Raw genomic sequence first — 17,786 nt, forward strand, 5'->3', positions numbered from 1 at the left:
ATCTCACAGCAAATGTCACCTTCTCAGCGAATTCTCTCTCTGCTACAAAATTGTGGAAAATATTCTATTTTTATGCAGGACAGTAGTTTTCTACTCTGCTTCTTCATATTGAAGAAGAAAGCAGAATTTTATATACCTCAGAATACTATGTAGCTTGTGATCGTAAGATACCTACATACCAAACAGACTGTATTTATTGATGAGTAACCTTTCTTTAGACTAGAGACTTCTGGGCAATATATATATAAAGAGCTTTTTTTTTTTAGCCCATATATTATGTGAGATGCTGTATATTTAACTTCTGGTGAAAACACCCTTGATCTCTTTAGCATGTAATGTTACCTTTTAACTAAATGCTATATAGCAGTATAAAATAAATGTAACTACAGTGTGAAACAACACTTGATATATGAGCAGTATCCCTAGAATTTATGACCTAATGTGAACTGATTTATTATTTCTATTGATATAAACTCATGAATTTTTGGAAGCTGGGCAAAACAAATGCACTGCTTCGGTATATTTTATTTGCCTTTCCTTTGCTTATTCAGTGAGTGAATCATCAGGGTTGTTGCTGTATTCTGCTGATTGCTTTAGAACATCTCTTTAAAATAGTTGTTATGCCTGAATTGCTGATCTTGACTGCATAGAATAGCACGGTCTATAAATAATCGTAAGATATTTTACATCTCCATTTTTGGTGTGGATTTGAGAAGAACAGCTACTCTTTCATTTGAGAAGCTTGTGTCAGGACTGAGTAGAGATTTGGCATTGGAAGTAGAATTCGGTAATGGCTTTGTGCATCTGAAAACTGCATTGAATATTTGGGCTGGAGGTGAATGGTTAGTATGAATTAGAACACACTGTGTAAAGTTGTGCTGCAACAGTGTTCTAGTAAATTTGCATCTCAGTTTCAAGTGGATTTTTTTGTTTTTTAGCCAAGTCTCTTTTTTACTTTTACATTTTGTTAGGTTAGCAGTATTTCTAAATATGATTAAATATTCATTATGAACTTAAAATACTAAATTTAAACTTTCTTTGTTATATCTTATAAAGGAGTTAGGTAAGTAATGCTGGCTTAGTAATGTACAATCTCTGTAATAATTTCATTTGAAGATTTTTTGGAAGCCCAAGTAATGGAATTCTAAACAGCACTAGCCTAATAATTGGCACATGAAGTGAAAACAAACCTTAAAAATGCTAAGCTGCTTTATTCTGCTTGCATACAAATTACATTGTGTTCAGTAGATAGATGAGTCAATGTAGCACTGATTTCAAATGGACAGATGGTTTCTGCTGAATGGCCATCTTAATGAGATGGGTAGGATGTCACTTGAATTCCTCACAATATAATCATTAGGCACAGAGGGTATTGTATTTTTGAGCACCATGATAGGAGAAAAATCCAAATCCACAGTCATTATATTTACCAATTCCAAAGAGAATAAGCAAATATTAAATAAATCTCGTGTGGTTTTTTTTTTTCTCAGGCAACGCTAACACAGGCAGTGTTCAGATGTATCATATATTCACAGAAGCATTTTTGTAACTTAACTTTATAACGCAGTTAGTTTCTTGAATAACCTAAAGAAACACTGTAGAAGACAGTGAGTTTCAGTTATAGAGTAATAGTTAATATGCCTTGTCTATAAATATTAATATACTCTGAAAACTGTAGTTTAAAAACATAAATATTGCTTAAAATGGGTAATACTGTTTGACAAAATGTAGGCACATGAGCAAAATTTTTATTTACAGTATATTCTGTAGGCTACTTTAAAAAAAAGAAAAGAAGGTAATTTCTGCATATTTTAATGCATGCAAAACTTTGCTGCTGTCAGCTGGAGGTCTACGTGTGGAGTAAATGCAAGATATGTGGCTTAGTTCAAGAGAATTCGACCCTTAGTTTAAGAAGTGCCTTTTTCATACTGAGGTACTGTTCTCGTTTTAACTACTTCTGTCTTGTTTTAGGGTGATGGAGAAATATTTGAAAATTACTACAGAAAACAAAGAAGGAAACAAGCAAGATTAGTTCTGCAGCCACAGTCAAGCATGGTAACCAATACTTTTGGTTTTGCATTGACTTGGGTTGTAGTCCTTAGTGGTATTTTTATTCCTAAACTTGTTTTCTTTTTCACTGAAAGCACGAAACAGTAGAAGGCTATAGAAGATACTTCAGTCAAATTGTAGGGTAAGTTTTCTAAACTAAGATTTATTTCAGTTTTACTGTATTGATTCTTAATTCACCCTCCGTTCTCCCATTGTCCAAAAACTTTCTTCTGCAAGATTCAGTTTCTGCACGAATCATGCGGGTGGTTGTTGCTGGGTCTGAGCAGGGAAGAGCATCCAGATCCTACCAGTACAGTGCCCCACAAGGACCGCCCAGCAGCCTGGGCTGCAGTTGGCATGAAACAAACTTTCCACATTTTGACTTCACGCTGGGCAAAGCAGAACACCAAACCTACCGAAGTGTCACTGCTCAAGTGGGGAAGGGTTTGACTATGCTTGTGTGTGAAAGGGTAGAATTTGCTCTAATATTAGAAAACAACTTAATAATTTAAGCATTATTTTGTTTTAGTTTCTTTGTAGTAGAAGACCACATTTTACATGTAACCCAAGGGTTGGTAACTAGAACATATACCGATGAACTCTGGAACATGGCCCTTTCCAAGATCATTGCTGTTCTTAGAACACATTCAGTAAGTGAGAAGTCTTATCAGTATTGCAGTTTAAATCCTCCAACTTCAGAGCTCTTTATATTTAAAGCTGGGATAGTAACAAAGTGAAAAATTACACCTCTCTCATGTTTTCTTTTCCTTGTGATTAAAAATTGCTCAGATTTGGGAGGGAGCCTGCCAAGCTTTTGTTTTTCCCAACAGTATCAGGCTGTGATCTGCAGCCATGGACTATTTGCATAATCCTCCACTGATTTACAACTCACTGGGTCTTCCAAACCTTCTCTTAGTCCAGCAGTTTAGAATATGCAGAGTTAATCTGCTGTTATTATTGCAATCCTTCCTCATTAGTCTCAACTGACCTCTTCATTAGATCAGATTGAATAGTTCGGCACTGAAAGCACCACCAGGAAATAGTTCCTAATTATCATTCCAAATGCAGTGTTTCCAAAATAAACTCCACCAGCAAAACCCTTGGAGCTATCTCTTCAGTGCTATAGTAGTGATATGTTTATGTTGAAGTAAAGGTATCACTGAAATCCTCAGTTGATACAGAATTTTTCTATGTTAAAAGTGTGTCTCCTAAAGTTACATTTCTACCTTGGCTCCAATGATGCTGACTAGCTGCATGCTATTTCTTACTCCTCTGTGAAGACCAATGGAATACCATTGTTCACTCAAACTGACTGATAGTAACTTGCTTCAGAGTTTACTATTGGTATAACTTTTACTATTGGAAAAAATAGAAGAGTTTTATCTTTCCCTTTTTAATGTTTGCTAGAAGCAGTTCCTTTATGCAATGTTATTTTAATTTTTATTACAATTGATCTTTAATTGAAGGAGTATTTCACATTTCATATATGCTGAGGAAAAATGGGGAAAAAGCTCAAATTGCAACTATAGTTGTACCACTGATCAGTAAAGGTTCTATGATAAATGAGATGTTCTCATGCTTTTTAATTAATTTTAGAGGATTGGGATAAATTGAGATATATTCAGCATTTTTTTAAGCTAAATACATTGCAACTTAATTGTCTGCCTATGGATTTATACACCTATGTAAGAATATGGTAATTTAAGGAGTAAAAGTAATGTAATCTCTAAAGAACTCTTCAGTGTCTTGTCATGTAGTTGCTCACTGTTTCTTCTCAAAATGCATAACACCCCTCAAAACAAATTCTATCACAATCTCTTTCTAACGTCATCCTAGTAAAGACTTTTAGGTAAGTGTATGTGGTCTTATGAGGTATTGTAAACCAAACCCTTACTTTACTAAAGTATGCTAAGAGCAAAAATTAAAGAAAGGTGAAACAGGCATATATAGTCTCTAACTAATACTATATTCTCATGCTGCTTTAAATTATTTTAATATAAATATTTTTTTACTTCATCCAGTATTGCAAATAGTGAAGCTGAGGTGAAATCCTTAGTTGTATGACTCCACACCTCCATATTTCAGTCATTTAGTAGAGTAAATAACTTAATGTCTTGACTTTCTACCATCAAATTTGTAATTTGAACTTACTTAGAAAGTATTTTATAGTGTTTTCCCCATACAGCTGGGAAGCTGTCTGAGGTGGCACAGTTAGAACTAGTTAGACCCAGGCTTAGTGTTCAAAAGAACGTCCTGTGGAAACCTCTCTGATGTTGATTTAGCAAAGCATTTTGACGTGTGCTTCTGTTCCACTGAAATAAATGTAATTTGCCGATTTTTGAATCTCAGTACAACATACTGATATTTATTGAATCTCATATTTTAGTTTACTTTTTCTGAGCTTTTATACTACTGATAGTTCATATAAAAATTTAACAAATACTTTTATGTAGCTGGACTAAGTGAAGACAAGTGAGTCTCAGTTGTTTTTTACTAAGGCAGTCAGTCAGGTAAAGGGATAAGGCTGGAGAATTTAACCTTCTGTGCTAATATTCTTTGAAAACATATGTCCCATAGTTTAAATTCTTTTAACAAAACCAGAATTTCTCCCTTTCAGTCATATTGCAGTGATCCCGACCTTGTTCTGGAACTGAAGAATCTCATTGTAGTATTTGCTGATACTTTGCAGGTACATACTATATTAGTAATTTAACTGAAAATCCTAGAGTCAAATTTTTCCTTTTGGTTTTCCTGAATCATATATATGAATCAAGAACAAAATTACACAAGAACATTTTTAAAATATATGTATTTCTTGCCTTGGTTCCTCCTTTTCAGTATTATCAACTCATTGTATGCATTCTGGGCTATCCAGCTAGCATCCGGTTATTCATATCTGTGCAAAATTAATGTTAGCTTTGTAATTTGTGTACGTTTTTGTCTTTTAAAATGCTTTACTTCTTAAGCAAGAATAGCATTCCAGTTATCATTAACTCTCCAGCTGAAAGACCAAATGAACACCTTTGACAAATGTTCTTGCAATGTTTAACACACTGATAAAAAAAGATTAGTTATATGCATAAATAGCAAGTTAAAATGTTAGAAATGCGACAAATTTCTACTTGAAAACTGGTAACATAGGATAAAGTATTTGGTGAGAATTTAATATATAATCTTCTAATTGTAGTGGTGTGTTTAAAGTACTATAATTTGTTTAATAAAAGTGACAAGATTGAATAATAAGTCTCATCTCAGAGTCCAGAATTCATGGGATAGGAATTGACTGTATTTTTATACCTTAGGGCTATGGTTTTCCTGTGAACCGACTATTTGATCTTTTATTTGAGATAAGAGACCAATACAATGAAACACTTCTTAAAAAGTGGTCTGGATTGTTCAGGTTAGTATTTCAAAATAATGGTGCCTTTTGTATTGCATCTATTGTTTTTGTCCAACTTCCAAGTTTTTTTGATAGACTTGTAATTCTGGAAGAATTTATTAACTCAGTGTTGTTTATGAATTTTGGGTTGGATAGGACTAAGATATTCATCACATGTAACTAATATTTAGAAGATCCATCAAGTACTGCTTCTGTAGTTAACAGAGAGAAGGAGGGTCTCCAAAAGGACATGATTGGAGAAACAAGCAGGAGACATCTGTTTTTCTTCATTACGAACCTAGTAACTCTAGGCTATTGCAATAAGGCATTAGGTTCCTAACTTAGGTTGTCTTAGTGTTTGCAGTTAGCTGATAGGCATATCTCCCTGACAGACTACTGACATTGTCAGTACGTCTTCATTGTTTTTTAATGCAGGTTGGTTTCCACCTGTTCCTTGGAATAATTTGACAGAGTAAATTGTAAACCCAGGAACACAGCAGCCTGGGACTGTACTCCAAAGCCTGTTTGCAGATAGGGTGTGATGTCTAAATGTGCAGAAATTGTTTACCTTAAAAAATGTTACATTGTATTACAGAAAACCTTGAAATTAAATTGACCACTTAAGGTTCTCCAGCTCTCTAAACTCCTAGTGTCATCATTTGAGTAACAGAAAAGCCCAGAGGGTACTTAAATAACGCTGTGGCCATATGCCTAGTTGAAGTTCTCTGAATCGTCTCCATTGACAATATGTAGCTGAGGTATCTAAGTGAGACTCTCTGAATATCTGCTTTAGTGTAGGCAAATTGTAGGCTACCATAATTATTAAGTATCTCATTATGGTTTACCCTGTAGTAGAGTAGTTAATCTAAAGTTCCTTTGCTGTATTATGCTTTGAGTCATACGTATTAAAATGCTTTCAGCTGTTTTTTTCTCTGTGATTAGCCACAGTATAAAGAGTTAGCATATAAAAGGTACTTTCAAATTAATCTAAAAATAGTTTGGATGTCTGAAATTATGATGATTGCAGGTCATAACTTTTTTGAAGCTGCACACCTAAGTATGGTGGTAAAATTTATATTCATTTACATGTTTTAACATTCGAAAATACTGTAAAAAAAGTTACATGTCCTAATTTTTTTTTTTATTTTACTAACTAATTCACCAGGGATATTTTTGAAGCAGACAACTATAGCCCTATTCCTATAGCAAATGAAGAGGAATACAAAATAGTTATAAGCAAATTTCCTTTTCAAGATCCAGAACTTGATAAGGTAAGGACAAGTTTTATGTTATAAAAGTTTGCTGAAATCCAATTAAGGACACTTGGGATAGTAATGATTTTTTATAATTAAAAAGCAATTAAAATTTGAAAAGCTAGGTAGATTAAGAGGCTAAATGACCTTGGTGTGTAATTATCTAGTCATAAGTAAATATGAAAATTAAAGCTTTAGTAATTTGCTCTGATGTTTGAGTGAATAATGAAACCCATTGTTTTGTAAACAAATTAATAATACAGTTTAATTGATACAGTCTTTAATTAGTTGAATTTTGTTTCAACTCATTGGGTTTAGTAACTCAGTCTATTATATGCTGTACTATCGCAAAAATATGTGTAAAACGGATCAGTTAGAGACAGCAACTTTTGTGTTTCACTTTTAAAATTAATTATTGGTGTTTGTGCATGTGGGGCAAAATAAACGTGAAGGGACTGTGAATAATTCTGCCATACTAGCATTCCAATAGGATGTTCTTTCATAGCCTCAGCCATTCTTTCACTCCAAACTCCTTTCTCAGAAAGGTGATTAATATGTTCTGCTATTCAAATACGGTTTTCGTAATACCGATGAAGAAATAACAGGCTCATGATGGAGTCTGTAGAGGTGAACTAAATCTAAGAACCACATGACAGTGGGAGTAACTGTTGTAGAGGGAAGCTGATTTATACACGATCCATCGCTACAGATATCTGCAAAAGTAAAAAGATACTATAATTTTATGATTCAGCAGGGATTTACCAGGCAAACATACAGCTGCATGTCATTAATACAGTATTGCAGTGAAGATGAAAAAGGAAAGGTGGGTTTTATGCTGATTTTTTAATAAGACTCCAGAGTGCTTTCTGGATGCTTTCCTCCATCAAATTCATTTACTTAGCCATTATAATACTAAAATAAGATAAACACAATGGAAATCCCTTACAGTGTTGGAAGTATACCACCCCCCAGATACTATTTAGCATGACATATTTTGCTAATAAATTACAGAGATTTTTAACTTGCACTAAATAATTTTATCTGCTAGCCTCTCTCACTCTGTCTGATACATTAGCATGCGTGTATGGACATTACTTGTGCGGGCATGTGTAATTACATACATGTGTGATTAATACAAAGCTTTGGCCCTTACTTCACCAGAAGGGAAATGTATTCTTTGTACCCAACAATTTTTATTTTGGAATATGACACTGAGAGGGATTTCCATTTCATAGAGAGCAGCACTTTTTGTAGATATTTTATGGGCAGAATGTCACTGATGCTTAGGTTTTGGGCTGGAGAGCTTGAGAGTAAAGCTGGTAATCAGGTTGGATTCTGTTCCCAACCCTATCATTGACCAGCTGTGTGGTGCTGGTAAGTGATTTCACATCTCTCTGTCCCTGTTAATTCATCTGTAAAGCAGGGAAAACATTTTTTTTACATATCTCTGAAAAGAACTTTGAAACCTGTATGTAAAGCAGAAGGACATCATTAGAAATAAGGCAGTCTGAGGTTTTTTTCTTGTATCCCAGCAATTTTTGAAGCAGTTTAGTTGACTTCAACCAAACTTAGCGAAGGGGCAGAAGTCTCAAAGATAATTGATTTCATAAAAATTTTGTCAACTAGGCAGTGGAATAGAGGAGAAAGAATCATTAAGTATCTTTGTTGAAAGAAAGACTGCAGTGTGTTCCTTATGTGTTATTAGATAGCAGGGAATCCACATGGAGGGGAAACTATAAATGGTCCAACATCACTTCTATTGGTTGCTGTTTACAATTTCATCCACTTCACCTCTCTGTTCTTGCCTCAGCCTATAAGGCAATGGGAGGTCCTATTTGGATGGGTTAAAATAAACCCCCTTTTGATTTTTAAAAAAAAAAAAAAAAAAAAAAAAAAAGATGTGTAAGTTCAGGCTAGTCGCTGAAGGAGCCTGTGTGGTTGATCGGGAGGAATAGACACCCCAGAGGGCTAATTCCATTTGATGCATCTCTGATACCTTTTACAGATTAAGGGGAATTTCACCTTTGAAAATGTCTGTTTCTCTCCATTTAGTATAAAAAGAGACGAACATGAGTGTGTTTCTCATTTTTAACTGTAGGTTAGGATGAATCACCCTCACATTTTACAGGTAGGTTTATAATAGGAGTTGCTTGCAGCATATAGGCAGAATTATGACCAGAACCTACTAGATATTTAACATAGCAAATCCAATCTGACTGGTTAAAACAGTCTTGTCTGTGCTCTGCTGTTTAGATTGAATGTGCCAAACTATCATGGTTTGATTATATCATCTAATTTTACTCCCTTTCTGTATTCAGAAGGGAAACAATTGGTTGTAGCTCTGTTTGTCGGTTGGTTTTTTTTTTCTTGCTGCCTGCTTTAATAATCAGGAAGTGTTGTGTCCTCCTTATTGGCCAGACACTGTAGAGGATAAAGAATTGCTTCTCTTAGATCATTGAATATATGAAGGTTGAAACTCAGGCCCTGCTTACAGAATACTGTGATGATCCAGAATAGTTCTATATAATAACACTTGTTTAATCTGTCAAAATTAATTGCTTAAATCAGGTGAACACACATGTGAAGTAAATTTTATTGTTAAAAAGGTTTGCTATCATTGAATGACACAAAAGCCTGGCGCTTACACCACATATTTGTCACACCACCTAATCTTAAATAAAGAGGTATGATTAGGAGAATGTCAAAGTAATCTGTTTTGTGTTGGTTTTTTAATACACATATGTTGAGCTCTTGTTGATTAATGCTTTTTATTTTTAGAGAAATTAAATTCTCCAGGGATGATACCAGTCGTTAATTATTTTTCTCATTTATTAGTCATAGAGTAAACAGAAAATTAATTGTTTTGCAGATTTCAAAAATTATGTATTCAATGCAGAAATACCTATTTGGTATGTGTAGATTTAATTGAATTTATTTCTTTTTGTCCTCCCAAATACAATATCAGCTTTAAAATTGAAGTAAGAAACATGATTTTATTCCTACAGACTACTAGTATTTCTCACATGTTAATCCAAATTGTTGAAAAGAATTCAAACTGCTTTGGTTTTGTGAACCATTGAGAGAAAATAAGTAAATGTATGATAGTAAATATACATGCCTAAACATTCTCAAGATGCTTTGAAAATCCCAGATGTATTGAACTTCTCAAACCTTTTTTTTCCCCCCACTGCTTTCTTTGGCAAAAGAAATTTGCATTTTTTAACCTCCCATCCCACTTACATCTATCTTGTTCATTCAGATTAAAAGCAGTTTGAGACCTGTTTTTTAATGTGTTTGTAAATTGCTTTCTACAGAGGGATCTTAAATTACATAAAGTTTCCAAACTTTATTGTAATTTAAATAAGTGATAAAGTTCTATTTTGCTTATACGCTATTTAAACAGATGTAGAAGTCAGCTCAACGCATACCGCTGTTTGTATTTGATGAGAAACAGAAAAGCTTAAGATAGATTAAAATATTGATAGTGTGAAGTGGCTTTCTAATTGTTGTGTTTAATACCAAGCTGTCCTTTAGAATCAGTTTCAAGTGTAAGATAGTATTATCTTTTATTTTCACAGCAATCCTTTCCAAAGAAGCTTCCAATGTCTCAGTCAGTGCCTCAGATTTATATCCAGGTTAAGGAATTTATTTATGCAAGCCTTAAGTTTTCAGAGTCACTTCACCGCAGGTAAGCTTAAAGGTATCAGGAATGTGACTATAAGGTAACCTATAACTTCCAGGTGACCTAAAAATATATATCAAAATGAAAGTATGTTTTCTTGTGTACTTGTTAGCTCTGCTTGGTTCATAATTTACATATAATTTACATATATAATTATTTATATTTAATCTATGATTCCCAATGCTATAGCGTATATTTCATATGTGTGTATATATTATATACAATATATGTATGTCTGTATGGGTAGCTTGGCATAGTAAGCTGTCTAAAACATTGCTGGAGGTTTTTAAACAGTATTGATTGGTTTGAATAATCTAGAGATTTTATTTATTTAACAAAGCATGTAAAATCTGAAAAATATACTTTGATACTGACCATTTCAGAAATAATTGTGTAGCATCCCTGATTACTTCGAATGGTCTTTCCCTTCTCAGTGCTTTGAGTTTACGTAGCAATGATTTCTCCTGCAACAAAATGTGCTGCATCCTCATTCCCTCTCCCATCCCACCTTTTTCTCATGGAAAACATCACAATTCTCCGATTTCCTTTCCTCCTGTGGCCTTCAAAAGCTTAGTTTTAATTACATAAAATAACATTCATAGATCTGAAATCTGGAAGGTATTCGTGGCCAGTCACCAACTTCTGCACTGTTAAAGATGTAAATTACTTGCTTTCACACATTCTTAATTGATACTGTTTATAATTTACATGTACTAATGAGCGCATGTTGACCTCCTTCGTAACTCATTAAAACCCACAAATTACTCTTTCCGAACCGCTGTGTCAATAAACATGTCCAAAATCTAAAAATAACAGATTTTGCTTCAGTGTTGAAATTCAGTTAATGGATAATTTGGTAAGTGAAAGAGGTGTTCTGTGTGTTAGATCACAGAAGACTTTGAGCAACCAGAAATTAAATGCATATAGGGAATTCTTAACATGAAAAATTGCCTTTGCAGGGAAAAAAATAAAAATATTAAGTATTACTGTCAAAATATTGTCCCGTACAGTAAAAATAAACATTTTTTTTCAGCTCAACAGAAATAGATGATATGCTCAGAAAATCTACAAATTTGCTGCTTACAAGAACTCTAAGTAGTTGTTTACAGAACCTAATTAAAAAACCTCATATAGGTTTAACAGAGGTAAGTTTTAAAAAACATACTCAAAACTGTGTTAAGACAATTAGTGCTAAAACTATTCTTGTAAATGTAGATATACTGTGATACGAAGATTTGTGTAAGAAAAACAAGTAGTGGTTGCTTTAAATTTGAACATTTAAAGAGGTGAAAGATGAAAAGCATCAATATCTGTTTCATAAATAATAACAATACAGTGTTGAGTCTAGTTGCAAGTATATTGACACAGGGATGCCTTTTGAGAGAGAGAGATGACAATGAAAGAGTTCTGTCTCCTATATGATAAACAGATTTGCAAGAAATAAGCCAAAGACTTTTACTTCTTTGGCTGCGTATGAAGTATGGTTCATGTGTTCTGCTCCTGTCTAGCAATTAGCAGCACATTGTTGAATTTCTTCTTCTTCCTGTTTAAAAATAAGGGGGGTGTGTGAGGAATCACTCCCTCTCCCGTGAACTGTGTAAAGTTTCAGAGTAAACCTACCCAATCAAGAAATCTAAAATCTCAAGTTCACTCTAACAAATGAAACTTTTTTTGTAGTAATTGCAATTAAAATATTTTAGTAGGTTTGTGCATGTTGTTTCTTCATTGGGCCTCTTGGTTTAATTTGTTTATTGGAGAGAATAAGACAGGGTGAGGCAATGAATCACTATGAACATTCACTGCAGGTACATGCAGTGTCAGGACACAGCAGGTACCTACTGAAACACGCTGAGAAGGACTTAGGCTGTTGCCGTTAGAGCAGTGTCATGTCATGTTGAATGTTGTTTCAAACTCAAGAACCTCTTGTATAAATGAAATGAAGAAGAACATGAGGAAAGAGCCCTATAAATCATATATTGCCATGTTAGTAAGACAAGCCATACAATTTTTCTGAGATGTGGTTTTCTATGTTCTTGAACATAATCAAATCTCAATGGGTAATACAAAAAGGATTTTACAAGAATTTTTTGTCTCTTGTAGCTTGTTCAAATCATCATAAACACAACACACCTGGAACAAGCTTGTAAATACCTTGAGGATTTTATATCTAACATTACAAATATTTCACAAGTGTCTGTTCACACTGCAAGACTTTATGGACTTTCTACGTTTAAGGTATGATATATGTCATCTGTTATATGACTGTCTGAAAAGGTACATTAAAATCACTATAAATGAAGCAAAATGAAAATAAAATGAAAACAAAAGGGTGTGAGGGCAAAGCTGCGTGCTTTCTCATTTTTTACTCTAAACCAATTGTGAACTGTTAAGAATTCAATTGTAACACTGAGCAGATAAATTCTGGTTTTATGTTATCAGTATGATCTGAAATATGTCAGTACGTGAGAAGGATCAATATTATCTTTCAGATGCATCTTTTATTAAATGAAGAAATGACAAGCTAAGCTTAACTGCACCAGAAACTTTCAATAGATTAAGCTCCACTTTGTGTAACATCTCTCCTTTGTGAATGGAATCAAGCAAAGCAGCTAGTTTAATCTAAAATGTTTGTATTATTTATTTGTTTTTATTCTACAATAGAAATATTTTGTGGTATATTTTCAAATTGTGTAATTTAGTAATATAAAAGCAGTATTAAGAATGTGTTACAAAGCATAAATTACTCAATTATCTTTTTAGAATTCCTGTCTTTTTTACATGTCCTTTATATACAAAATAATACTTGTTAAAGTTATTACTGGGAACTTGACTGTTTCTAATGTATGGCAACTGTTTATCTGCACAAGCTGTATTTTCTCTGAGATTTTTCAGAAACGGCAGAAGTACGTAAGCTTATATCTCAAAAAATTAAAGTAAATCGTAGGTGGTGCATACTCAGCATAGCCAATTGTAATTTCAACAATTAGTATGGCAACTTTTGTAAGCTGAGTACAAAATAATCCTGGAATAAAAAAATGTTGTAGTTTTCTTTCTGTATATGGCTCTTCATCTCATTAGTAGGTGAAATTCTCCTAGTTTAGTTGTTCTTGCATTTGTCTGTACAAAAATTCTGAAGGATTTTGAAAAGAGGAAACTAAAGCAAAAATACCAAGTGACTTGAATCATCACATCTGATGTCCTTGGCAGAGCAAAACCCATACCTTCATCTTTGAAGTCCCTCTCCACAATATTGCTCAAAAGGCCTTAGTCCTTTTTCAATTGTAAGGCAGACACGTGTGTTGTTAATGAGAAACCTGCACGTAAAAATGAAATTGCCGAAGACAACTGATAGACATAATGTCAGGTAACTCAAGATGACTGAGATTTATCTCTAAGATAAATTATTCAAAATTCTGATCCTTGCTCAGGCTATTTTATGTCATAATGTCCCTAGTAAGCTCTAAAACAAGATCCCAACAGCTGGACTAGCTATGCTGAGTGCAAAGATGGTTTGGTCTCAGGCCACTGAATGGCCCAACATGAGAAACCCTCCTGCACTCTGGCACTGGGGATGGGTGTAGAGATGCTTAGAGATCTTTCATGCTGTGGTGGTGGTTGAGTGCCAGGTACTTCTTTCAGGCATCAGATGGTTGCGTACATTGAAGAAGCAAGTTTTGGTACTCATATGCATAAAGTATGGCAGAAATTATTTCATTGACCGAGCCTGGCTGAGTAGCTTTTTTGGTTTAGAATAGAAGCAAATGTGTGTGCTTGGGGACTGATATGGAGTTTTCTTTCCGAAGAAAACATTCTCACAGAAGAATTAATCTTGTATAGGTTACCTTGTGCCATTAATTCAGCCAGTGTGTTGCTGCCTTAGTCGCTTGGGGCTTCTATACAGAAATTTTTGAAAGAGAAACAAAACAAAAAGTCATCAGGGATTCCAAAGCAGCTGCAACTTGAACTTTAGCTATTTGGGGGTTTTTCAGTGTACACTGAAACAAAGGAGGGTGGTTTCTTGTATTTATGGGATAAAGAGGACTAATCCTATTGAGAGTAGTTCTGTTTTCTGTACTTCATTTTTCTCTTGATGCAATATGTAGCCTATCCTATTATAATATCCCCTCTGGCATAGACGTTAAAAGGTGGGTGAGGTGGAATAAGACATCATCATTGCAAGACATTTCATATTTCCAGTTGATTGCCAAGAATTTTCCCATTAACTGTCATTTGTTTTGCTAAGGATTTAATGAACAAGGCAAAACAGAAAGGTTCTGGCCTAGCAACTGTAGTTAGGTTACCATTGCCCTACCAGTAGTTTTACTAATTTTGCCCTGTCCTTAAGATCTAGGCTGCCTAGTTTGTTTGTTGTGTACCGATAGTGCATGTGTGTCTTTGAATTTGCTTATCTATAGTGTAAGGTCAATCCATAATCTTTTTAATATTCAAACAAAACACTTAATGCAGCCATAGTGTTTGATTTCATTAAGAGGTAAGATGTTCTTTATCCTTTAATTTCATTTACTAAATGCAGTTGAAAGTTTGCATTATATTTTGTGCTGATTGCCTGTGTTGTAAGTTATGTTTAACTATCCTATAAACTACCTAAGTTCTATTGGAGGGAATCACAGAATATTGTATCTCTGTTTAGTGAGCTTAGTATCTATGCACTTTGGAAAAATATTGAATGAACACTGACAAATGTGAGAATTTTTTTTATGGTTTCTCTCCTGTCTCTTTCCCTGGAGAACTTGTTAGCACAATGTTCTCCACTTATAGTAGAAAATTCTTTTCTCATTAATCCCTTTTTTTTTCCCTCTCTATTTAAATGAAAAACTGCTTGCAGTTCCCCAACTGGGCCCTCACAGAGTTTGGTATGTTCTACTGTTATTAAATTCATCTCCTGGTGGCAAATCATGTCACCTCCATTCTTCCTGAGTGGTCAAAAATCTCCTTTTATTAGCAGCATTGATCACATTTACATTCCATGAGATGATCTTATAAATACATCTACGCTGTATTTTCTAAATAGAAGCCTTCAGACCTATTTCATGGCTACTATTTGAGAGGGCTGTTTTTCCCACTTTATTTTCATATATAAGATCTCATTTTAAGATGTCCTTCAAACTCTCCAAGCATTGTTTCACATGGGTGGAAATTAAAAAAAAAAACAAAACCAAAACAGAAAACCCACCAAAACTTGTTTCATTTTATCATATTAAAAAATGTTGTTGCTCTCAATATTTATAGCCCCATTTTCCAGCTTTGCATGACATTGTTTTCCTTTGTTTAAATTAGCAGTTGTGCTAAGCATAAATATATGTATTTGCAGATCTAGTTGACAGAAGTTTCTGAGCCCAGGGTCTCAGCATTAAGCTGTGTAATGGCTGTTGGAGAGCCAGATAAATAGCATCAAATGCTGTGCAGGGCTTCAGGACATCCTCTGAGAGAAAAGCCACTTAACAAAACCACATTGTTTGCCCTTTTCACTTTATAATGGGGGAAAATCTGGTGAGCTTTCAGAAGGTTTTGATGCAATTCTGTCACCATGTTAAAAGAAGAGATGGAGTTAATTCATCTACCTCTAGGAGCCATCCCAAATCTGAATACTGCTAAATCACTCTTTCTTGACTTGTGCATGGGTTTCACAGTGCTGCTTCTCTGAAGTAACTTCTGGGTTTGAAATCCAATTGCTTGGTTGTTCACAGTTTTCTCAGTGAATACAGCAACATGCTTTGCTTAAAGTACTGGCAGCACACTGCTCCAATTGTAAACCAATAACTAAAGCAAAATAAAAGGTAGCCAAAAACAGGCTTCCAAAGCAAAAACTGAAGGACTAGTCTTGCCATTGCCAGTAAATCATCTTAACTGGTAAAGATCATAGAGTCATAGAATCATAGAATCATTTAGGCTGGAAAAGACCTTCAAGATCATTGAGTCCAACCATCATCCATGCCCACTAAACCATGTCCTGAAGTGCCTTGTCTATGCGCTTTTTGAATACCTCCAGGGATGGTGACTCAACCACTTCCCTGGGCAGCCTGTTCCAATGCCTGACAACCCTTTCAGTAAAGAAATTTTTCCTAATGTCCAATCTAAACCTCCCCTGGTGCAACTTGAGGCCATTTCCTCTCGTCCTACCTCCAGCCACCTGACAGAAGAGACCAGCACCCACCTCACTACAACCTCCTTTCAGGTAGTTGTAGAGAGCAATAAGGTCTCCCCTCAGCCTCCTTTTCTCCAGACTAAACAACTCCAGTTCCCTCAGCCGCTCCTCATAAGACTTGTGCTCCAGGCCCCTCACCAGCTTTGTTGCCCTTCTCTGGACACATTCCAGCACCTCAAATGTCTTTCCTGTAGCGAGGGGCCCAAAACTGAACACAGGACTCGAGGTGCAGCCTCACCAGTGCCAAATACAGGGGGACGATCACCTCCCTGCTCCTGCTGGCCACGCTATTTCTGATGCAGGCCAGGATGCCGTTGGCCTTCGTGGCCACCTGGGCACATTGCCGGCTCACGTTCAGCTGGCTGTCAACCAGCACCCCCAGGTCTTTCTCTGCCGGGCAGCTTTCCAGCCACTCTTGCCCAAGCCCGTAGCGCTGCATGGGGTTGTTGTGACCCAAGTGCAGGACCCGGCACTTGGCCTTTTTGAACCTCATACAGCTGGCCTCAGCCCATTGATCCAGCCTGTCCAGATCCCTCTGTAGAGCCTTCCTACCCTCGAACAAATCGACCCTGCCTCCCAACTTGGTGTCATCCACAAACTTGCTGAGGGTGCACTCGATCCCCTCGTCCAGGTCATTGATAAAGACATTTAACAGAACTGGCCCCGGTACTGAGCTCTGGGGAACACCACTTGTGACCTGCCGCCAACTGGGTTTAACTCCATTCATGACAACCCTCTGGGCTCGTCCATCCAGCCAGTTTTTCACCCAGCGAAGAGTACACTTGTCCAAGCCATGAGCCGCCAGCTTCTCAAGGCTTATCCCATGAGAGACAGCGTCAAAGGCCTTGCTGAAGGTAGACAGCACCCACAGCCTTCCCCTCATCCACTAGGTGGGTCACCTGGTCATAGAAGGAGATCAGGTTGGTCAAGCAGGACCTGCCTTTCGTAAACCTGTGTTGACTGGGCCTGATCCCCTGGTTGTCCTGCACATGCCATTTGAGTGCACTCAAGATGAACTGTGTCGTGGTTTAACCCCAGCCAGCAACTAAGCACCACGTAGCCGCTCACTCACTCCCCCCCCATCCAGTGGGATGGGGGAGAAAATCAGGAAAAGAAGTAAAACTCCTGGGTTGAGATAAGAATGATTTAATAGAACAGAAAAGAAGAGACTAATAATGATAATGATAACACTAATAAAATGACAACAGTAGTAATAAAAGGATTGAAATGTACAAATGATGCGCAGGGCAATTGCTA

General features: G+C 35.7%; 1 protein-coding gene across 1 annotated transcript in view; it reads left to right on the forward strand.

Moving 5' to 3' along the window:
• Positions 1–17,786, forward strand: part of EXOC6 (exocyst complex component 6) — a 95,181-nt gene that overhangs the window by 32,366 nt on the left and 45,029 nt on the right. Inside the window, exons 9-17 of the mRNA XM_010565025.1 lie at positions 1,972–2,055; positions 2,145–2,191; positions 2,579–2,699; positions 4,667–4,738; positions 5,352–5,449; positions 6,594–6,699; positions 10,260–10,369; positions 11,397–11,508; positions 12,464–12,598. Coding sequence (XP_010563327.1) covers positions 1,972–2,055; positions 2,145–2,191; positions 2,579–2,699; positions 4,667–4,738; positions 5,352–5,449; positions 6,594–6,699; positions 10,260–10,369; positions 11,397–11,508; positions 12,464–12,598 — 885 coding nt within the window. The remainder of the gene's footprint in view (positions 1–1,971; positions 2,056–2,144; positions 2,192–2,578; positions 2,700–4,666; positions 4,739–5,351; positions 5,450–6,593; positions 6,700–10,259; positions 10,370–11,396; positions 11,509–12,463; positions 12,599–17,786) is intronic.

The sequence above is a fragment of the Haliaeetus leucocephalus genome, unplaced genomic scaffold, assembly GCF_000737465.1.
Source record: "Haliaeetus leucocephalus isolate CR32 unplaced genomic scaffold, Haliaeetus_leucocephalus-4.0 Scaffold184, whole genome shotgun sequence".
Lineage (NCBI taxonomy): Eukaryota > Metazoa > Chordata > Aves > Accipitriformes > Accipitridae > Haliaeetus > Haliaeetus leucocephalus.